The 22,668-nt window shown below is 44.5% G+C and overlaps 3 protein-coding genes across 4 annotated transcripts; 1 reads left to right on the top strand and 2 right to left on the bottom strand.

The window, feature by feature from the left end:
* Positions 1 to 147: 147 nt before the first annotated feature.
* On the bottom strand, positions 148 to 9,562 carry plp1a (proteolipid protein 1a). 2 transcript variants are annotated; one of them, XM_037077284.1, is made up of 7 exons: positions 9,251 to 9,562; positions 4,852 to 5,038; positions 4,553 to 4,709; positions 4,045 to 4,213; positions 2,849 to 2,922; positions 2,676 to 2,741; positions 148 to 738 (listed from the first exon to the last, which is right to left on the bottom strand). In XM_037077284.1, exons 1-7 carry the CDS (start codon positions 9,252 to 9,254, stop codon positions 574 to 576), a joined length of 822 nt encoding a protein of 273 aa, XP_036933179.1. In that variant the 5' UTR covers positions 9,255 to 9,562; the 3' UTR covers positions 148 to 573. The 2 variants fall into 2 exon arrangements, with proteins under 2 accessions (XP_036933179.1, XP_036933180.1); XM_037077285.1 differs by lacking the exon at positions 148 to 738 and adding an exon at positions 1,047 to 2,285.
* si:dkey-27i16.2 (regulator of cell cycle RGCC-like) lies at positions 8,842 to 21,650 on the top strand. The gene is made up of 7 exons (XM_037077286.1): positions 8,842 to 9,075; positions 15,929 to 15,956; positions 17,426 to 17,602; positions 18,406 to 18,570; positions 19,162 to 19,242; positions 20,412 to 20,474; positions 21,046 to 21,650. The coding sequence occupies exons 3-7, from the start codon at positions 17,581 to 17,583 to the stop codon at positions 21,051 to 21,053; spliced, it is 339 nt and encodes a 112-aa protein (XP_036933181.1). The 5' UTR covers positions 8,842 to 9,075; positions 15,929 to 15,956; positions 17,426 to 17,580; the 3' UTR covers positions 21,054 to 21,650.
* pcdh20 (protocadherin 20) lies at positions 12,303 to 15,717 on the bottom strand. The gene is made up of 2 exons (XM_037077283.1): positions 15,467 to 15,717; positions 12,303 to 14,915 (listed from the first exon to the last, which is right to left on the bottom strand). Exons 1-2 carry the CDS (start codon positions 15,512 to 15,514, stop codon positions 12,387 to 12,389), a joined length of 2,577 nt encoding a protein of 858 aa, XP_036933178.1. The 5' UTR covers positions 15,515 to 15,717; the 3' UTR covers positions 12,303 to 12,386.
* Positions 21,651 to 22,668: the final 1,018 nt, after the last annotated feature.

Below are 22,668 nucleotides of genomic sequence, written 5' to 3'. Positions count from 1 at the left end.
AGGGTTAGAATGAAGCATTACTATTTCTCAGCAGGATCACGAGTGAAACAGGTCTTGTATTTGTACCCCGTAACACACCTTGTATGAATTTCATCACACAAGACCTTGAACGTCTTTGAATGACCAAGTATGTGTGGAAACCCGAGAGACAGTGAACGCTGTTTATTTCCCCTTCATTAAAAAGGATATCAAGCATGCACTGCATACTGTGAAATTAGACCCAGGCAGAAATGAATACAAAGTTCACATCATATCTGCCTATCAAACTACATATTTTAAAGTCTCCGACTTAAGGAAATACAGAGAAAGTATAGGTTCTATAGACATTGGTCAGATGCAGAAAAACATGGGAAAAGACCAAATATTGAACAATTCTCAACCACATTTTTTACCATTTTACAACTTGAGATGTAACACAAAATACCCTATTTTTTAATCAAAACATCAAATAATGAAGGGAATTAGTTTCACAGGTACTGCCAAGTTGTACCAATAAACTGGAATGCTACAAAATAGTATAATTTTGATGACCAGCTCATAATAAGCAATGATCTTTTAAAGCTATAGGAGCTGTCAGGAGATATCAGGTGGGTTAGCAGGGTACGGAGAGCACAGTATCCGTCCTCTGTCTCTCTGCAGCCTCCCAAACAGGTTGTGGCCTCTACTCTCTTCTTTCGCCCTGTGTCTCAGCTTCCTCAGATACACCTGGTTCACAGCCAAGCGGAGGGAACAGTGCACCTGTGGACACAAGAGGAGAGAATACAAAACACCTTACAAAATACCTTGGCCCCCCTGGATGTGGCAGGAAGCCAAGGATGGAGCGCCAGTTAAACACTGTGACACCACACACACACACAAGCAAATATTTTCAGAGGCACACTGCACAAATACTTCAAAGAATATTCTTTTTATTATCAAATTCTTCCAACACAAAAAATAATCATCAAACAGCCAGCTTCAGCTGGACAAATCCACCACTCACAGCTGGTTAAAGCTTCAACCAAATAGAATAATCTACTTATTATGTTGCAAAGGTTTTGTTAGTAATACCCCGAAGTAAGTGTAAGAGTAGTAGTAAATACAGCTACAGTAAGTAAAAAAAGATGTGTTATACAATAACTACAACAAAATTCCTAAAGAATTAGAGACCAAACGAAGCTGTCCTATCTCTAAAGTACCTCAGTCATGCATTAACAGCAGGGGGGACTCATACCTCAACAATGTGTTTTAGGTTGAGGTTACTCAATAAATTAGCACCTAGTGCTTTTCCCATCTCAAAATTATGAGAGAATCAATTTCAGACCTTTCTAGATCAGAACTAAACAAGTATGTCCCTTTGTTAGAAAGAAACTATTCAAAAATCATCTAAAATTCCTTCAGTCTCATTGCTCTGAATCCATCGTCTCCATTATTCAGAGGGAGCTGGGGGTCATGCGGCAGCATGAGGATGCTGTTGTGTGTGGTTGCTGTCCTAGAAGAGCTGCATTGAGGCTCAAGAGAGGTCTAACCCTCTCTTTGTCTGTAGGACCCCCTCCCTTGACATGTAATATAACCCTTGGCAGAGACTCATAGCGCAGGTGGCCCCCACCACTGGCTCCCTATTGGCTAGCTTTTAAAAACGGGCATGACTCCATTGTTGAGGCTTTTCTCAAGCCCGTGAGAAAAGTCCTGAGGTCAGCATGAGACTGCGAATGCATGCTTGTCTGCCACCATGGCAACCAGATGTGAGGGATGGTAACCATGGTAACCTATATTCCCCACACTCCATAACAGCTGCATTTTAGCTGCACATGTGTTGCAATTTTGGGGGTCATTTCATACATATGTTAGTTTTTAGTGGTGTGTTATTTGTGTTCTGAGTGCAACTGGAAGCAGAGATGAATTTTAGACACTAACCTCAGCAAGCAACAACAGCATTAACTCACAAAATATTTTGGTGACGTGAAATATTGAGCGATGACTCGCTGCATGTAAAACCTCACACACATAAAAACAAGAAGAAAAAGGGAAAAAAAAAACAAAAAACAAAACAATAACAATTTTCTCAACGAGAAAAGTAAAAAATATAAAGACGACACTTTTAAAGAGTCCGTGAACACTGGCAGTTCTGTGCAGCTGATATGGAAAAGAGAGTTGTTGCCGTCCCCTTCAGATCCCCAGGTTGGTGGTGAAGTAACGATAGAGCAGACAGGAAGCTGGCGAGCCTAACACCGTGCACTTATGCCCTTTCTCCCCAGATACCTCAAGACCGCAAAGTTATAGGTGGTTGAGACAGTATAGGTGAGCTAAGGAGGCACAAGCAGAGAGAGGACGTGTCAGAACAAAAGTGAAAAGAAGAACACAAAACACAGCATATAAGAAAATATGATCCGCTGCTAATTTGAGAGCAGATACAATCTATATAACAGCTTCTGTAATGGAGCATGCGAGTATAATGGGTGCACCATTTCCCTGGCTGCAAAAACCACCAGACATTACAGCATTATTATGATGTTTGTGTCAGCTGAGAAAGAGGAACAGAGAGCAATAGTACAAAAGTCATCAGTCATGGATGCCTGAGATGCCTCGCTGCCTACACTTTGAGCGTCACTAAGTCACATGAGCCATAACACCATTGTTGTACCCCACTGTGGGAGCGCAGCCAAATTGGCCCCGGCTGAAGCATAATCACTCACCAGAGCCAAGAGAGTGATGCCCGCACCGGCGAAGGCAGCAATGTAGAGGTCATAGGTCATCTGGTACTGATGGGAGGAGATTTGCATAAATGGTGATGACATGTCGGCTTCATTTCACGTCGGGTAAATTGTAGAACACGAGTGCAGAGCTTGAATAATTTCATGGTTCTTACCTCTCTGGTCTTGCACACAGTGGACAGAGTTATACCACAAGCTTTCCCTGGCACTGCGTTCCACGGCAGGAGCCCTGTTAAACATCAGAGTTTCTCTGATCAGTTTAATCTCTAATTGCGGAGACAAGCAAAGGAAAAGAAACAACCCCTGTCTCAACACTTATAACGCACTTGGTATTTACGTCATCAAGACAGTGTATGTGGGATTGGCACACGAAAAACACAGTGCAGTGTTCATGTTAATGAAGCAATGTGTCACCCAGTGCTACAGTGTGGCTCATTGTGTGACATTTATGGTTTGGTGAGCAACAGTCTGAGACTCTTTGGATGGTAATGTTGTCTGGATTGCTACACTATTCTTTATATTTATATTATATATTATAACATTCATGTTCCCCTCCAGATTAATTCGAACAACTTTGGCGATCACTTTGCATTCATCTCTTGCCATCATCAGGTCAATATGGACCAATGTTATGGTTTGAGTTTTCTTAAAATTCCGGCAAGACTTATGCCGTTCTCATTAGCTTCAGTACGTGTGCAGTGCTAAACATGGTAAACATTACACCATCTAAACTTCTTTCTGCATGTTGGTGTCGGTGTGGTCAACATGCTAGCACTGCTGACTTTAGCATTTAGCATCTGGGCCTCGGTGCAGCTTCAGAGAGCTGCTGGGAGTGCTGTAGACTCTTTGGCCTCTTCCTTAACCGGCCTTATTATATTTTAGCATGCCAGAAGAAGATATAGTGTGTACCAATGCATATGTCAAACACAGTATGCCAAAAATACCAGGATCTCGTACTGCATCCTATAGCATGTTGCAGTATGCACGCCAGCAATGCTTGTCTGGCTATTCTGATCTACAAAACTCAAACACAGAGAGAGCACAGACAAATAACAGCTATAAGCTGCATTCCATATCACATCCTTTTCTTTTTACTTAAAATTTGGGGTTCAGACTGTGACAGATATAGTCAAAGTAGTCCCAGCTGTATGCAACAAAACAAACTTTATAAGGGTAGATGCAGTTGGTACATAAATAGACAAAGGATGCAATCTGGAACCCAGCATTTTTTTTTTTATATAGTTTATGGACAATGGCATGGATTCATGGCACAGGAGAGTAACCACTGGTGATATAGGCTGCAGGTAGGAACAATTAAGTCTCCAGTCGACATTAATAGATGTCTTTTTACCATATTGCCTCGCATCAACACACAGCTGGTTGATGCTCGCTGGCGTCTCAGTCAGAATGTCGATGGTGTGGCAGGTGGCGCTCATGTTGTAGAAGAAGTAGACCGGCAGGGCCGCGAAGGCGAACACCATCAGCCACAGCACGGCCAGCACATACGTCACCACGATAAACTGCACAAGGAGGGAGCGGAATGAGCATTACGGTGCATCTTAATAATAAACTGATACACAGAAGTAATCTAAGAGAGCGTTTTCATGAGCAGTGACTCACTTAGTGACCACATTTCCTTTTTTTCCCCCTCCCTTCTGATTAGCTTATCACCTCACTCTGTTTTCCTCCTCGTCTTCCTACCACTCAAACACACGCTGAACACTTATCTTTGCATGTCCCCAAAGGTTTTTTAGCAGCTTTAAGATTTTCGGCTCAGCACCCACCAGGGAGTGATATGTGTATTAATCCCATCCAATCTCTCCAATCCCCTTTACTTGTCCCACTCTGGGCCCTCTCACCGAGGAGCTGAGGCAGCGGCCACACATGGTGCTCCTGAACTCTCCGAAGGTTTGCCTGGCAGCGCTTGTGGTGTAGAAGCCCTCCGCCAACAGCACGATGCAGTAGAGGAAGAAAAAGGAGGCCAAACCGTAGATGACATACTGGAAATATTGAATGCTGAGGGCGAAGGAGAAAGAAAACAGTCAAAATTCATGGTTACAAACGAACCTAAATCTTCTGAATGAGAGACTGCAGCCCTAGGGGGAAAAATCCCTGGGTTTGGAAGGATGTCACTCAAATAATGGAAATGTTCACTCACATGTAGGCGAGGGTGATGTAGTCCTGAAGGTTACGGGCGAAGTATGTCTCGATGAGCCTCTCCGTCTCCGTGAGCGCCTGGTGTCCGCAACCGCAGAAGAGGGCGATGCCAGAGAAACACAGCAGTGTGGCAACCAGGGAGCAGTATGGTATCCCACCCAAACAGCGCATACAGCAGTCATAGCAACCTGTTAGTCAGCAGCATGAAAGTCAGGGCACATAATGAGCTGATGTGATATGACAGACGAGCACAGAGGAAGCACTTTGTTCCCAAACACAAATAATGCGCGGCAGACTTTCTTGTGTTACTCTGTCCACTTTAGTTAATATCGACACGTCCTGCAAACCTTTCTATTTTGGTGAAGGAATGACTAACGAGTACAAAAAGCTTTTGGAATCGGTTCCAGTAGATTGCCTCAGCTGGCGGCCACGACGACACGCACTGCAAAGTCCTCTAAAATAGCTTGTTTCTGTCGCTGCTGCAACTGAGATCATTATTCTAAGTGTCTGACAGCATTATGAAAGGAACCCCTACAGTAACGGATGTTTTTGTTTAGATTAAAATCCTTTTTTTTTTTTTTTTTTTTAAATATAGCCACAGAGAACCCCTCACAAATCTATTTACAAAAACAGTCATTTTATCACTTCAGTCAAACTCCGAAGAAGCGAGATAAAACCCACCAAAGGCATCTCGGCCCATCTTCCAACCCCGTCTGAATATACCCTTAATTCACTGGATTAGAATTATTCTGGTTCCGTACTCTATGCTTTTCCCCACACTGCTCCTCTAATGTGTGACCTCTCTCTCACTCCTCTCCTGATGTCTTCACATCTACCTGAGTGAACAATGGTTTACTTCTACCAAACCACAGCTGAGCTGTCTGATTGCCAGCTGAAGCAATCTACAGGACCAGCTCCAATCAAACTTTTTCCACCACCAAATTGGTCACACACCAACTCAAATGAAATAAACAACGGGCTCTGAAAACACCAGAATTCCTCTTACTCTGGTCGTGACCGTGCAGATAGTTTTGGTTGCATTTGCTCTGGTTTTGAGATTTTCCCACTGAGATTTTGGCCTCCACCACAAGTAGACAATGGGTATTTTGTTTGTGCGACTCATGACTAATCTTTTAAAACACAATAAAACTTTCCTTATCGATGACTGCTTTATTCCTTTAGCCTAAAAATGTCCAGAAATGGTGAGTGCGTGTCTTCCCCAGGCTTCCCGAGCCCGGGGTGACATCTTCAAAAGCCTGGTTTTGGCCAAAATAGTCAAATTCAGATCGAAGAGGCAAATCCTCACACTGGGGAACTGATTATCACATTTTTTGATGATAAATTTACCGTGGAAACACCATGAAATTCGTTAAAGAAAAGAGTCGGAACATCCAGCTTCTCAGTCCAGATGTTGAATAATTTATAGAATGTGTCAGCTGTTTTAATAGTGACTGTTTCTCTACATAGCACAGAGTCAGCTCTATTAAGAGTTTTTAATGATATCCTTTTGGCAAATGACTCTGGAGACTATGTAACCCTTCTACTCCTTGACTTAAGTTCAGCTTTTGATACCGTGGACCACAGCATTTTACTGCATCGGTTGCAGCTAGTAGGCATCTCTGGTACCGCCTTGGACTGCTTCAGGTCCTACCTGGCAAACAGGACTATGAGCGTAAGCCTTGGTGGTTCTGAGTCCCGCTCTGCTCCGCTGTCATATGGGGTTCCACAGGGTTCAATTTTAGGGCCCCTGCTTTTCTCACTGTACTTGCTGCCCCTGGGTTTTATCCTGAGAAAACATGGTATCTCTTTTCATTGTTACGCTGATGATACCCAGATTTATATGCCACTGAAGAAGAAGGACGGGTTTTCCTTGAAACCACTTCTGTTATGTCTTGAAGACATTAAAGCCTGGATGTCTTTGAACTTTTTAAAATTTAATGAAAATAAAACAGAAGTGATGGTGTTCAGTCCCAGTGGCTCTTGTGAACCACTTCCTGTTGACTTGGGCCCCTTGCTGCCTTACAGGAAGCAAACAGTTACAAACCTGGGTTTTAAGATGGACAGTGATTTTAAACTTGACCGGCAAATCGGTGCAATAGTTAAGTCCAGCTTCTTTCACCTTAGGCAGCTGGCAAAGGTGAAGCCCTTCCTTGCACAAAAGCACTTTGAAACAGTAATCCACGCCTTCATTACATCGCGGCTGGATTACTGTAACGCACTTTATCTTGGAGTCAGCCAGTCCTCCCTGGCGCGTCTCCAGTTAGTTCAAAATGCTGCTGCTCGCCTCCTGACTGGAACGCGTAAGAGGGAGCACATTACTCCCATTTTAGCCTCTCTCCACTGGCTGCCTGTGCACTTTAGAGTCCATTTTAAGATTCTTTTATTTGTTTTTAAATCCTTAAATGGTCTCGCCCCGCCTTACCTCTCTGAGCTGCTCCGCCCATACACTCCTGCCCGGTGCCTCAGGTCAGCTGATCAGCTGCTCCTGGAGTTACCAAGGGCCAAACGGAAGCTCAGAGGGGATAGAGCCTTCTCTGTTGCTGGTCCTAAATTGTGGAATGACCTCCCGTTATGTATTAGACAAGCCCCTTCACTGTCCGTTTTTAAAAAACGTCTTAAGACCCATTTTTATTCCTTGGCTTTTAATCCAGCATGAGACTCTGTTTCTGTTTTTGTTTTAATATTATTTTAACATTGTTTTATCGTTTATTATTGTTTTTATATTGTTCTTTGTTTTATATGTCTTATTTTATGTACAGCACTTTGTGTCAGCTGCAGCTGTTTTTAAAGGGCTTTATAAATAAAATTGAGTTGAGTTGAGTTGAGTTGAGTTGATAAAAACTCAGTCCCATGAAGGGAAACATGTATTGTAGAGCTGCATCAGGCAGAACAACAGGATGTCTGGATTTTTTAATCATGTGAGCAACGCATGACATTCCTTTCAGTTAGAGTGGAGACAGAAGGATATCTCTAAATCTGGCCACATGAAAAACCACCCGAATACCTAGATAACACTAAATTCCATCTAAACATTTGAAAACAACCTTTCAAAGATCAGTTGCTTTTGCTACTGTGTCACCACGAATCGAGCTGCAGCTGCAAGCACTTTGGTTCCCCCGGCAAAGCGCTCCCTAATAGTCATGTGCTGTCTGAATGGGTGCCAAGGGCCAAGGGCATGGGGATGTGTCTGCTCTGACCCCAGCTCGCACCCTGACTCCATTCAGCGGCCGGCATGGGGAGTGTGAGAAAAAGGGGGAGGACGGAGAGGAGAGACAAAGTGAAAGCGAGAGAGAGGCCGCTTTTGTGGCCGTAGAGACAACAGTCTTTGTCCCGCAGCTTCGTGGGGGCACAAGGGCCACCAATGTCAAGCAAACAAAGACCAGAGGCACCTCTATGCTTGACACAGACACACACACACACACACATACATGGACACACTCATAGACTTCCTTCTGGAGAGACACACAGGGAACAAGAAAAGCGATAGTTGGGTGCTGTCTGTGCTGGAAGAGGATGGAGAGAGCAAAATCTACGAGCAAACAATGCAACTGTGTGCATGTGTGCCATTACACGCTTGCATGCGTGCGTCCACACGGACACGCACAATGGAGGCGGACAGACTGTAGCTGGTACCATTACAGTAAACACAGATGGCAGGAGGGGCACAGAGATAGCTCTTTAATTGCACACATCTACATGTTGGCCGAGTGTGTGTGTGTGTGTGAGAGAGACAGAAAGAGAGAGGAAAACTGTCAGAGTTTGTGTTTAAAAAGATTTAACTGTGAGAAAACTTTCAAATAAGAGACACATTTTCTGGATCATGTCATGATGAAGAAGGCTACAAGTTAGATAAATTGCAGGAATTTCTCCGTGCAAAGGAATCCCGGTCACCACAAGAAGAAGAAGGTGACAGGAGGTACACACATCAGATCAGTTACACCTTGCAACCAATTAACTAACTAACTAACTAATTAATGACGTCACCGGTCTGGAGCCCTCTGGATCATCCCTGCTCACAGTGTCTAGACTCAAATGAAAATACAGGCCTCGTTCTGGTGGAACAAAAAAAAAAAAAAAAGAAAGCAAGCCATGCCGGGGCCAAGTTCGGCTCTTTAAAAATTGAGAAAGATTGCGACCGAGAGCGGATGCGACAAGGCTCCTCTGAAAGCAGTCCTGCCATCTCAAGCATGAAATAAATCTCATAATATCAGCGGAGCATCAGCCGGTGAGTGGCCGACCTCTAAACTGACAAAAAAACTTAATAACTCCTGATGCCCCTCTCACAGTCGGTCCCATTCATATCAGCGCGCAATCACGTCAGATAAAATGCTAAATCCGGTGTGGAGAAGTATTGTAGCCGCTGGAAGCTAACAGAAGGTAAAGTGGCTGGAGCTTCTTACCCATGTCTGGAGAAAAAGGATGCGTTCAGGAACTTGTTGGCTCTGCTGCTGCTGCTGCTGCTGCTGCCTCCTGCACTGCAGCTGGTCCGCTGATGATATGCGCCACTTGTCTTCGGCCCCCGTATATCAATCTCAACTCGCTTTCTGTTCACCCTCCAACAATGGACAGACCCGCTGATGACTGCGAGCGAAATCTTAAAGAAACAATGTCGCTTTTCAATGAACTTCAAGGCGGAGAATAATGAGGAGGTCAAGGTTCTCGACGCTCGCAGAAATGTCCTTTTTAGTTCATTGTGGACGGGCATTTGCATATAGAGAGCATCTTGCAGCCTCGTATGCAAATACAGGAGAAGGGTAGTTATTTGTTCATGGGGGGGGGGAAAGGAAAAAAAAAAACCAAAGTGACGTGGATATCCAAACTCTAAGGGCACATACAGTCACTGGATCGCCAAGGGCCCCTTTTTGTTTCAGAAAGCCCATGGCAACATTTCCAGCGTGATAAATGAAAACACAAAAACAAATGAGAAGCAGCTCATGAATCATGCAGATGGTCTGTGGGAATGATGAGATGCTGCATGTCCACGTTACAGTGGAGCGATACACCATCAGCCGCGGCCTGTGGACAGTCAGGCTTGAGAACCTGTCAGATGCTATCTGCGAGACTGCGGTGTTTGACATACAAGAATGAAAATGAAAGGTGGTGGCGAAACGATAAGGGCTTTATACTAACGCCCATTGAGTCCCGGAATGTGCCTTTTGACATTCACAGACCGTGAATATGTGGATAACGCAGCATTTTGATCGAGTTAAATGGCGCCTTCTTAAATGCTGGATGTTTGAGGGGACAACGAGGGGTATCTCTTAGCATCGACACAGCCAGGTTCCCGTGATAAGAAAAAAGAAAACATCAGTGGTATTTTAATTGGACTGAACTGTCATGGTATTTGTGATCATTAAACCCCTGATGTGTATCTCAGAAATAATCTGCAAGGTATTTGGGACGGTGCCAGCTGGTTTCTTTGGCCATGTCAGCTCACGCAACCCCCGTAACCCACTATCAAATGTGCAGCCTGAGAGAGAGAGAGAGCGAGAGAGAAAGAGAAAAAAACAGATTAAAATGAGATGTGCTGTGAGCGGAGCAGAGCAGAGCAGCAGGCAGCAGGGAAACATCACTGATCTCGGGCGACCTGACTGTGGTGGAGTGAGAGACTGTCCTCTGATTCATCTCCACCCTCTGGCCAAATACCAGAAATAAAGAGCCAGATTGTTTGGCTCCATCTGCGCCCGGCAGATGGCAGGCTTTCTCCTGCCACAGCACGTGTACAGAAGTAGGCACACGGGGAGCCTTATCCAACAACAGACATTGTTCCTTTCTTTTCAAGAGGTGTCAGCTTTGTCTAGAAGCACATCTTAACATGATGCGCCACACCAGAAACATCTTCTTTAGGCCTGTTTTTTAACATCAATTTGCATACGTTTTAACAAATCAAAGAAGCGTCTTGATGTGTTTTCTTTACATAAGGTTGTGTCCAAAATGTTAAAGCCGCACCATGTTGTTTTTGGAGAAGCATAGGTTAATTTAGATATGAATCTTTTCCATAACTGAATAAACACGGTGTTCTCAGGGGAAGATAGGGTCCCCGGAGCACTGTTTGAAGCTAGAAAGGTGGCAGGGTCGGCCAAATGTGAACAAATGAAACAAATGAAACACATATGAAATTGTACTGAACTTGAAGATCAGTTTGTTTGTTCAGTTAACGCAGCCATGAACGCAAAGAGAGGATGTTTAGTTTGCTTATGCACAACCAAATCAGTCCGTGAAGATCTTTTCCTCTGATTACGTCTTCCTCTGAACGACATAGCGCACCTTTTTTTAAAAAAAAATCTTCTTTAATTTCTCCACCCCCCCCACCCCAGCCAATGTTACAAGGCTCACAGTACAGCCCCTATTAGATTATTTATTTCCGAGCTGCTAGCTCAGAAGTCCTCGGAGAAACACCAGTCATGTTATACAAGCCTTGTTCTCCACTAACCAGGTTGTTATACATTGTGTTTCTCACAGGCTCTGACTTGCCCTCTCTCCTCTAACGCAGGTCTGTCTGGAAAGGAATCGCTCAATAGTTCATGATGCTGTAAAGATTAAAAACCTGTTAAAAAAAGCCTTAACAATCAGCCTGCCCTCTTTGTGTAATTGTGTGTGATTTGTAAACACATCTTACTCCGACCCATTCATACTTTATGCATCGCTTAACCTGGTTTGATATCTCGGTTGTTCCCCCGGCATACAAATGTATCAGCGGCACATGAGAGCGTCCGCCTTTTGTAAAGATTTCTTTTGAACACAGCGTGATTTCACTCCGAACATCTGTCATCAAAACAATACGCCTGTTGGGTTGCTGGGTGCGGTACAGTAGGGTTTTTCGCCCTTTTGGGTGCGATCCAGTGGGAGAGACGCGGAGCTACCTGGTAACAGGTGCGAGGCAGCGACTCGAGACGGTGGTGTGCCTTCCCGTCTGCCGCCTCTCACCTGTCCACAGCGGCTCTCCGCCCTCCTGTGGTCGTCTCAGAGCTGCTTCTTGAGAGACTTTCATCACCTCCTCCACTGGAGGAACATTAAACCCCTTTTGTGTGTCTAAATACTTTAGCCTCCCCATCACTCACAGTCAGAAATCTGAGAAAGGCCCAATCAACTTAGCGGGCCATTACCTCAGTCCTCCTCCTCGCTGCAGGGGTCATGGAGAATAAGCCTCTGAAGATGAGTGTAATACTGGTATTTTTGCGATGCCTTGCTCTGACATGCTCTATCTTGATGTGCTTGTACTGTATACTTACTGTGTGCATACAGATTTGATGCACTAGGAGTGAGTCTGAGCAACACGAAATACCTCTCTTATCATACATGCCTTTCTGGTAACCCTGGGATATTTATCAGAAAATGGATCAACTTTATTCCCACAAAATTGTGCAGCTCCGTTGTTGACAAACGTTTGAGTACACAGCGTTTCAGAACAATTCAGCAAATTTGGTTATCAAAATGCAAGAAGCCTTGGACTAATATTCAGAATGTCTTTAATTCACAGGCTGATTTCATCCTTGACACAGCGCGAGTGAGGATTACACACATTGCTTCGTTCTGTTAGTCATCAGAGTAATATTTGTCTTTGAGCCTGAGTGGAATCTCATTCTCCTCAGCGCGCCACCTCTCGCTCTGCTGTGCACTCCCTCTCCTCCGTTTCAGGTATAACACAGCTGTCACCACAAACAAACATAGCGACGCTAGCATCATACCCACACTGACTAACAGTATTAGTGGAGGAGATCTGGTGTCCTCCACCTCGCAGATGGGGGCCTTTGAGGGGGTTTGAACCAAGTCAGGTCTCCCTGTCCAGGTGGGCTCCCTGTCCAAGTGGCAGGGCTCCACACTCTCATTGACCAACAGATTCACCCAGACAGTGGTGTAAAGTGGGGCTGGTTTCCCCCCATCTCTGACCACAATGAACAGATGATGCATTCCCAGGTCCTTGTGTAGAAGTTGCTGAGCTACGGTGATGTTCCCTGACCTTGAATCCACCTGGAAGGGGCTTATGTTTTGCTCTGGCGCTGCAACAGTGTACGTAATCTCTGAATTCAGGCCCGAGTCCTCATCGATGGCATAGATCTTTGTTATCATGGTGCCTGTGATAGTTTCTGGAGAGATGGTCAGACATGAGGCGTTGCTGCTGGGAAGGATCACTTTCGGCTGGTTGTCATTGATGTCCTCCACAAAGATAGTTATTCTGGCAGTGGAAGTCAAAGCGGCCGGCAGTCCGTGATCGCTGGCCAGCAGGTAGAGTTCATAGCGGTCCTCTGTCTCGCGGTCCAAGTCGGTGGTGGTGCGCAGTGTCCCCTGAGTGTTATCCACAACAAAAGGTCCGCTGCTGTTTACAACACGCAACTCTGTGTTCCCGTTCTCCCCTTCGTCTGGGTCCGTCACCCCAAGCACCCCCACCCGGGCGAACGGTGGTACATTCTCAGGGATGAAAAAGATGAAGTGAGGGGTGAGAAAAGCAGGTGCATTGTCATTCTGGTCCAGAACACGAATGGATACTGTAGCAACTGACTCCAGGGGAGGAGAGCCGCTATCTCTAGCAAACACAGTGAGGCTGTGTACGCCCTGCTGTTCCCTATCCAGAGAGGCTGATACAGACAGTTGACCTGTCGTGGGGTCAATATTAAAGATGGCAGGTGTGTGTTCGTCCAGCCTGTAGGTCACCTTGCCGTTGTATCCACTGTCTGCATCTGAAGCTGAGACCAGTAGCAGCGTTGTCCCTGGCGGGTTGTTTTCCTCGACGTCCAACTCATAGTGAGAGTGGAGGAAATGTGGGGCATTATCATTGACATCTGCCACCATAACCCTGATCACACTCATGGGTTGTGCAATCACACTTCCATCAGTTGATCTGCGATACGCTACCAGAGAAATATTATGCTCACTTGTTGTCTCATAGTCTAGGGGCTCTGATGTGGAAAGCAGAAATTTGCCATTCTGCAGGCTCAAAGTGAAAGGCACTCCTGCGCTGTCGATGGCAAGAGATGAGCCTTTAAAGCTGTTGCCGCCCTTGAGCTCTAAAACGGCTAAGACAGTGGGGGGCTGGTTCTCTGGTAACACCATAGTCTGGTTTTGATGCTCTGCTATGAACCCGATCTTGATCGTCGGTTCTTGGTTCGCCTTGGGGAGCACGGATACGGTTACCTGAGTGTCTGCTGGGGGGCAGTGATGGCCAGTCGCTAGCACTTTCAACAGCAGCTCCTCTGAGTTGTCACTCTGAAGGTCCTGTGCTAGTCTGATGTGCCCAGTGAGGCTGTCGAGACTAAAGAGCTTCTTGGCCCGCTCTGAGACTTTGGGACTGAGGGAGTAAACGATGGCAGCATTCGGGCCTGAATCTGGGTCTGTGGCCCTGACCTGAGCAACCAGCGTGTTCTTGGAGGAGTCTCCAGGGATGGTGACTCTGCGGGGGCTGTCGGAGCTAAAGCTTGGACAGTTGTCATTAACATCTGTCACTGTGACTATTAAAGCCGCTGTGGCACTTAAAGGGTCTGAGCCGCAGTCGGTGGCCACCACCGTCATCCGATACAGGTCTCGTGTCTCCCTATCCAGAGCTGTTTGCACGACCAGCACAATGACATTCCCGTCTTCCTCGACTTTTAAACTGAAAACTCCACCAGAGTCTTCTAAGTGGTAATGCATCTGGCCATTAGGTCCAGCATCCCTGTCCTGAGCCTGGTCATCCAAAAAGAGACTGGTCCCCACAGTGACATCCTCAGACACCCTTAGGTGTATTTCACTATTTTCGAAATGAGGCGCATTGTCATTGATGTCTTCTATGATCACAGGAAACTGTATAAGGTCTCCTGAGGGCCCCACAAGGGCATTGTGTAGAATAATGCATTCCTCAGCTTTTGTCTCCTCAGGGCAGAGGGCCTCACGATCCATCTTTTGCTCAGTGGTGTAGAAATTGCCAGTGCTTTTGTCCATCCATACATACTCCTGGGTCAGGAGCTGGTACGGAGGTGGAAAGTGTTTACTAAGTGACCCGACCAGAATGCCCGGCTCCTGCTCCTCCGGGATGGAAAACCAGACAGAATCGCATATGATCTGCCTGAGATGGACCGCAACCAGCAGACTCTGACGGGGAGAAGAAACAAACTGTGAAAACCTTTTTAGAGCAGCAGTTGTGTTTGATTCTGGTTATCACGTGACAGACTCTTTTGTTGCACTTCAGACTGGCAGGTCATTGAGGTTTTTCCCTGGCGGTGATAAGGTTTAAACTACATGCCTCGTTGAGCTCTTTTAAAAAAGCAGGCAACTGCACAAAGAAGGTAATGTGATGCCCCTCGATTATCTTCAGCTGATTACACTCACACAAATAACACGCACACTGGAAGCAAATAACATAGCATGTATTTGTCATTTAAAAGAAAATTAAAAATCACATTTGAATATAATTGAGCATTTACACATATATGATCTGTATTTCGTCAAAAACATTTAAGATTCTCTGATTGTTTTCAAATTGCTTACAAAACCCTCTGAGTGCCTCTCCAGGTGATCTATCACATTCTCTGCATTTACATCATCATCATACTCATCTAAAAAAAAAAAAAATCGGATACGCTCAGATAGTAATCGTATACCATCGGAATGGAAAATCCTCGCATCGCTTTTGACTCACTGACCTGCAGTAGTCCAGCCCAGCTCATATTATCAGGAGTCCCATGGCCCATCGCCCTCACACATGTTACCCAAGTTCCCCAGCAGCAAGTGAGTGCCGAGGACAGAGGCAGCAACCTAAACCTGCACAGCTGAAGGCATAATTCATTACATGCCCCTCCTACAAACACTTACCTTGCGTGCCAGACTGACACAGGAGAAGGCAGAAGAACAACAGGTTTACCTGCATGAGTTCAGCAGATGTATTTGGAGCAACTGATGCGTTTCTAAAGAATAATACAATGAGTAAGCATCAGGCTTGTGTTAAGTACATATCTGTCCTGTAAACTATATGGGGCAGGATTAATGTGCTAATATCAATTGTGCTTACCCGTCAATTTTTTAATGGCACACCTGCCACCTGTTTGTTTAACCGCCTCATAATGTTTTAACTGCTTCTGACACATTTTTTTTTCTTCCCTCTGCAGCTGTTGTCTTCGGTTCCAGAGAGATCAGGTCTGTTTAAATAACATTAACGTTGCTCTTGCTGTATTCACATCTGAACACACTGTATATGGACTTGTAGTTCTTCTGTAGACGAAGGTTCAGCTGAACAACTCGAGTACATTTCGGAGGGTAATATTGTACTTTTGCACTGCATTACATTTATCTGACAGCTTCAGTTACATTAGATTTTAGATTGGAACAGTGTTGTAAAACATTTACATTATTATCCAACGCTCCTGTGTTAGTGACGTAAACAACACCAACACTTTCAGCTACAGTTAAAGGGCAATTAGTGGTTACTCTGTTCCCTCCTATCAATTTGGAGGATGAATTCAACAGGTTGCCAGTTCTTACATATTGCACCTTTTTTAAGCTGCAAAACAGTATGTTAAGCAAATAGAATTAAGGCACACTTGCGTCAACTATAACCTTACTTGCCAACCCTGTCGACAGCATGTAGTCTGCTGTCCTGCTGCGCCTCGTCCTCTTCAATGAGTGAGAGATGGACAAGAAAATGGCGAGGGGAAGGAATATTTAAACAAACTTCAGACCCTGGAGAGAACACTTTCCATTTCTCACATACATTTTTAAAGGAAAGGGGCTGTAAATTCTGCCACGTCAACTTTTCTGTCAGTCCCAATCAAAAGGGTGACAAACAGGGCAGTGGCATGCGCAGACTCTGAAGGGCAGTGGCACAAAATGAATAAATGAATGAAAAACGATGGATAATACTTTATGTCACATTTCTGGAAGTTTACATGAGAGGGTAAATTATGGTGTGTTTTACATCGTGGTATAACTAACTGGAGTAAAGGATCAGAGTATACTGCTTCTACTGCTGGTGAACATGCAAAGCTACTTCACAGAAAATTGCATAATAGGCTCATGGACTGAACAGCTGTTCTGTGGGAGTTTGAACAGAAATTGCCCGTGAGGGGCCTCTGTCGGCAGAGCAGAGTACTGCACCACTAACGGCACAATCATCACATTAAACATTTGTTTTAGACACATTTAGAGACCTCAGTTCTTTTTTTTGTTACACTTAAGTTACTTTTTTTTTGTATCATTCACACTCATGAATTTCAATCACAGCTATTCAGTTAATATATCTAAAATGTGCTAATATGTAAAAAGATTTTTTTTTAAAATCAGTTTTAGGATCATCAGACGATAAACCCTTTTTAGAAAGAGCGTTTAATTCTTCAGTAAAGCTTCACTCAAACTCAGAATGACTCTTTAAGGTCCTCAGTAAAATCCTATTGCAGCAAGCTGCTTGTGCCAAACACAGGAATAATCTCTCCTGAATTGTCCCCCTCAAAGAGTAACTTCTACAGTCTACACAAAGTCTTAATTTAAACTCATTGTGGGGTGGGGAAAAAAAGTGTAAAGTCTCAGTCTGAGTTGCATAACGGCTTATTTCGGTCTGTCTCATTTACGTATGGCTTTCCTTTTCAACTTTCCGCCCACTTTTTTTCCAGTTACAGCAGACCTCTGAGGTTTCTCTGACACACGATTGGCTGCTCCGCCGTGTGGCGGCGCCTTATAATAAACTGCAGCTGCTGTCAGCTTGTGACCGTTCAGACTCACACAGCAGCCGACCTGACCTGGTGGTATTTTATTTCACTGCTCTAACATGTCCTCAGACATTTCCACAGGTAAGTCCTGACTACAGCTCCAGACACTAAAGGATGATGGGCCTTTAACTGCTAACATTAGGCTTTAGGAGAGGCTGTAACCTTTATTTAACCTCTTAAAATACCGTCTTACTAAAATAATTTTTTTTTACATCCCATCATGGTAATACAAATTGGAGTGACACTGAAGGATGGAGCACTTTTCCATCTCTCTTTTTTTTTCATACTTACATTAAATTATATAAAATTCCCCCCTTTTTAGAAAAGTGGCTTTATTTCTTAAAGACTGTATTCTTACATAACATTAAATTTTTGGGTGCTTTCTATCAGAGCGATTTACTGTTAAAGCTCTGTCATATTTATCTTAGCCTAATGACATAATTGTGTGATGGTTAAACTGAAGTGTGTTCGTCCCAAACTGCCCAAAACACCGTTGCCTCATTTCAGACTAAAGCAGCCAAGTTTGACTTTAAATGTAATGTTTGTTTATCACTGTTCGCAGGTGCTTTTTACAGGCTGTTAGATGTTTCATATGCCTCATGGGCTATTGGGTTTATTTTCAAGTTATCTGATACAACCCACTGACATAAACTGCAGTTTTTTGTTTTTTTTTCCTGACTTTTAGCTTTTATTAAATTTCGTTCTCACCCAGAAGATATTTATGCCCTAAGTTATTTCTTCTTTTCAGATGTATCAAATATCTTTGAGTTGTTTTGTTTTAAATCACGTCGTTTTTCTACTGTTTTACTGAACTCGAGAGGATCTCAACATTTTCCTTCAGTGGAGTAATGTGGTTTCTCTCTCTGCTGTCACATTTTCCGCAGACTTGGAGCTCGAGCTGGGCGAGCTGCTGCAGGAGTTCCAGGATGTGGTGGAGGAGATGAAGGCTCCCTCTCAGAGCAGACCTCACGTGTACCAGCACATCCTGCAGGAGGCCAAGAGCCGCACAGGGCCGGGGGACGACAGCGGAGTCGAGGACTCGGATTACAGTGAGTGATTGTCACCGTAGAACAATGTTACTGTGAGGTAATATTTGCTGATTGTTCAGCGCGCTGGGAAAGAAAAGACATTATTTAGTGCATCATTTGCCAGTGGGTGAGGTTGTATGGAGTCCCCGCGGGTGCCCCTTTATCAGCCCAAACAACTGCAGCTTGACACTTTTAATTTGCATGAAATTAGCGGTACAAGAGGACACATCCCTGTACACTTCCATTAAAGTGGCTCTTTTGCTCATGACAATACGGTCTCTCCGTACTGCAATGAACTGCAATTATGGATAACCCATCTCCTGTAATTGTCTTTTTTTTGTTGTTGGAGCAGCCGTCATGCGTTTGTCGACAGTTATGAGATAAAAGAAGACGGTGTGTGTTTTTCTGTTCCCATGCGTCGTCATTATTGAAAGTATTTTGGCCCCCTAACGCTTCAAAAGCACTCAGGAGTCACCGACGGCGGACACGTGTTTACCTTCACTTTACCGCATGTTCTCATCATTATGTGCAACTGTTGTTGATCATTTGCATGTGCTGGCTTTTTCTGTTTATCATCTCCGCTCACTCCCTCCTCGCCCTCCCTCCCTCCAGGCAGCGAGGCTTCTTTGGGAAACAGTTTGAACACCAGCGAGGAGGAGCTCCACACAGCGGGGATAACGTTGGCACCGAAAGGTACTAGAGACTCCCATCAGCCGATCTCCATCCAGATAGCCCCTCGTTTCTTGCAGTGATCACTATCACTTCTGCTCTGATCACTATCACAGCCACACAAAAAGCCTCCTCTACATTAGGCCGGGGGGCTCTTTTGTTTTTACACAACAAAGCTCCTGCCACTGTGACTGCGATGTCTCAGCCCCCCTCCTCCTCCTTCCTCCCCCTCTCTCAAAGTCTCCTGCTGGGGTTATTTGTGCCCGATGTTTCACAGGGAGACTGGCTCAGGTGTGTGTGAATGACACAGACTGCTGTTACATCTGAATGGATGAAAACAAGGAGGTGACCAGGAGGTGTCATTCACTCTGTCTGTGTTTACACAGGATACCTTACAGGATAAGTTTACCCAAAAGTAAAACATTCTGTTATTATCTGATCACCATCAGGCCGGTGGAGAGTCAGTCACCGGCACTCTCCGACACAAGTGAAGTCAATGGAGAGTTGGTTTTAAACGTAAAAAGCATAAAATGGCTCCATACAGCTCGTCTCTGTGTAATTCTAGTCTCTGGAGGCCCTGAGATCCCAAATTGATTTTAAAAGATGTTATTTACACTCCTCTTAAACCAGAATCTTCTGCCAAGCTAAAAGCCTTAGTCTGAAGTGAGTGCAGGAACTCAAGGGTTTAAATAACATCTTTTCAAAGAGACACTTTTGGAGACTTGAATTACACCAGGTCAAGCTATATGGAGCCATTTTATGTTTTTTTTTCTTTACGTTTTTTTGAAGTACTTCACTTGTTTGGGAGAGCACTGCAACATTTTTGTGCTGTGAAGACCCCGAAATGTTTTGTGGGCCGCACCCAACGTTTCATCACCATGAATCTGAGAAGTTAATGACTGAATTATTTTGGGATGAACTTATCCTTTAACATATTTACACTTCAGATCCTGTTTGGATCCTTCAAGCTGTTGATGTGTCATCAGCTTTAAGTCAGTTTGTAGTAAAGAAGCTGAAAATGTACTTTTTGTCCGTCCCTATGCTGATTCGGGGACTTAGATTAGCTTTCAGCTTCTGGTCCAAAGGAAATACCATTGAACTGAGCTGCACCTCTCCACAAAAATGTTCCACTGCTGTCTATTTTTTTTTCTTCTTTCACAGTTTCTCAAATTCTTTCTCTCCTCTTTCTGCAGCCAAGCTGGGAGACACGAGTGAACTCGAGAGTTTCATCAACATGTTGGACCAGGAACTCGCAGGTATGTATTTAAGAGAATTTTACCCCATATTACTCAATCTGTTCTTTATCCGTTTTGCACTTAAGCTGACAAGCCAGCAGGCTGCAGTGTGTAATATTGGCGACGACACTGACAGAGTGCATGTTGCACACTGGTGGGGAAAAAAAGGGTGTGTAGTAGTAGGTACTTTGTTTCTACCTTGTATTGCTCCCACAGTTTATCTCTGAGCACCTCTTGTGTGTAAATGCCATGTCTGGGGACTCAGGTGGTCTATCTACACGACCTTTAGTGATAATGGCATACTTGAATACATGAGGACCATGATCCTGCTATCAGTGCTAAAGCAGTGGTGTTTCAGAGGCCCGTGAACACGTGCGTGGCCCTGAGCACAAACCACAAAGAGCAAAACATACATCCTCTGCTATCAGCGGTCTCGACGCAGAGAGAATTAATGTTACAAACTAATCGGAACTCCCCCTGTATCTCTACAAGGCTCACTTATTAGTCAGTGCATGTTTGTGTGCGTGTTAATGTGCCTGTGTGCTTGTTCTCTGAGCTTCTGCAGTTTTCTCATCCTCCTTTTCTTTTGCAGATATGTGAGGCCAGAGAGAGAGAGAGAAAAGCGAGCCACATAGACGGTGGGGGAGAAAACAGGCCGGGGGCGACACGGCCGGCTACTGCTGAGCAGATCTACACCAGAGCAGATCTGAGGGAGCAAAACGCTCCCCTGGCTGGGGGAAAAGGTTAACATCAGAAATTAAAAGGGCACTCCATTCCAAAATGCTAGAACACCCCAAGACCCCTGGCGACGCCGCGTCCAGCCGGCAAGACGACAATCCCCGCAGCATCAGATCCAAGACGTGTGACATATTCTCGGAACTAGACTCCCATCTGTCTGGGAAGAGGAGGAAAGCGCTGCAGAGACTATAGGAGGCACGTTTCAAATTCCCACAAATCCGAAAGCGCCCTCGATCCTCAGTGCCATCTTTATTTTTCAAGAAGGCTGATCTTTGTTTAGCTCAAAATTACAAATGGCACTTTATTTTTTTTTAACTGACGTGGATTCAAACTTATTCAGATCTGCTGTGTAAATCATTTGTGTACAGTTCTTGTTGATCTGTTTTGTTTTGTTTTTTAATTACATTGTTGTACAGATGAATGCACGTATAAATAAACCCGAATTTTGATCAAATGTCAGAATATATTTCATTTCTTCTGTTGATACATAGAGGAAGAGACTGCTGGCCCCATCTACACACACACACACACACACACACACACACACACACACACACTGTTGAAAGCCTTTCGCTTTTCTAAAAGAAGAAAATAATACTCCTGACAGTACTGACAACAAATTATATTCACCGTGCCAACACCCTCACTATCTCCTAAATTGACTGTTGCTACTGTCACACCACATGTCTCAGGAGCCTCTCTCCCATTCTTCTTTGTTTGTACCTATGCTTCCTGTATGTCTGCTCTGATTACGCTTTGAGTTTCACTTCTGCCGCCGAATCAGGAAACCCACAAATTTAGCTCAGGCGCCATGTGAAGACAGCTTAAAAGGGAAGTGCGTCAGTTGTGCTCTGAGAGACAATGCTCATTTAGACTTTGTGCTGTAATTCTCATGCGGGGGCTTCGACTCCGCTATAACTTATCCCCACCAATTTCTGAGCTGTGCACACAGGGAAGGAAATTGTTCTGGTTTGTAATAGAGCGTCTTAGCGGTGTCCTCGCTGTGACTTTTCCATCCCGTTTGTGTTAATATTCCGCTGTCATTTCGCCGCGGTAAAAGGTCTGCAGAGTGTAATCCACTTACAGGTGTCTCCTCCTTGTTGTCAAGAGGAACAGACGAGGTTGAGGTGGAAGCTGTGGTTGTAAAGTGTGATTTTTCACTCATGACTTGTGATTTTACATTGAGTGACATCTGCTGTAATCCAGCTGAAGTATGCAAAATTATTTTCAGCCTGCCGCAGAGCCGGAATGAGGAACAACAACTAACAATCTCTGACATATTTAGCTTGTTGTAATCGACACTCAGAGACTCGGGATGATGAAAGGTGAAGGGAAGGTTTTTTTTTTTTTCTCCCCTCCTGGAAACAGAGATGTCAGGGCCCAGCGGTTTATTGAATTCTCATTGAATTCGCCTTAAAAAAAAAAAAAAAAAAAAATCCTGGACAGCTGGTTGGCACGACCTGTCATCTATACCGCT

Source organism: Acanthopagrus latus, chromosome 18 (assembly GCF_904848185.1).
Source record: "Acanthopagrus latus isolate v.2019 chromosome 18, fAcaLat1.1, whole genome shotgun sequence".
In the NCBI taxonomy this organism is placed as follows: domain Eukaryota; kingdom Metazoa; phylum Chordata; class Actinopteri; order Spariformes; family Sparidae; genus Acanthopagrus; species Acanthopagrus latus.
The sequence above is the reverse complement of the archived record's forward strand: the minus strand, read 5'-3'. Positions and strand labels throughout refer to the sequence as shown.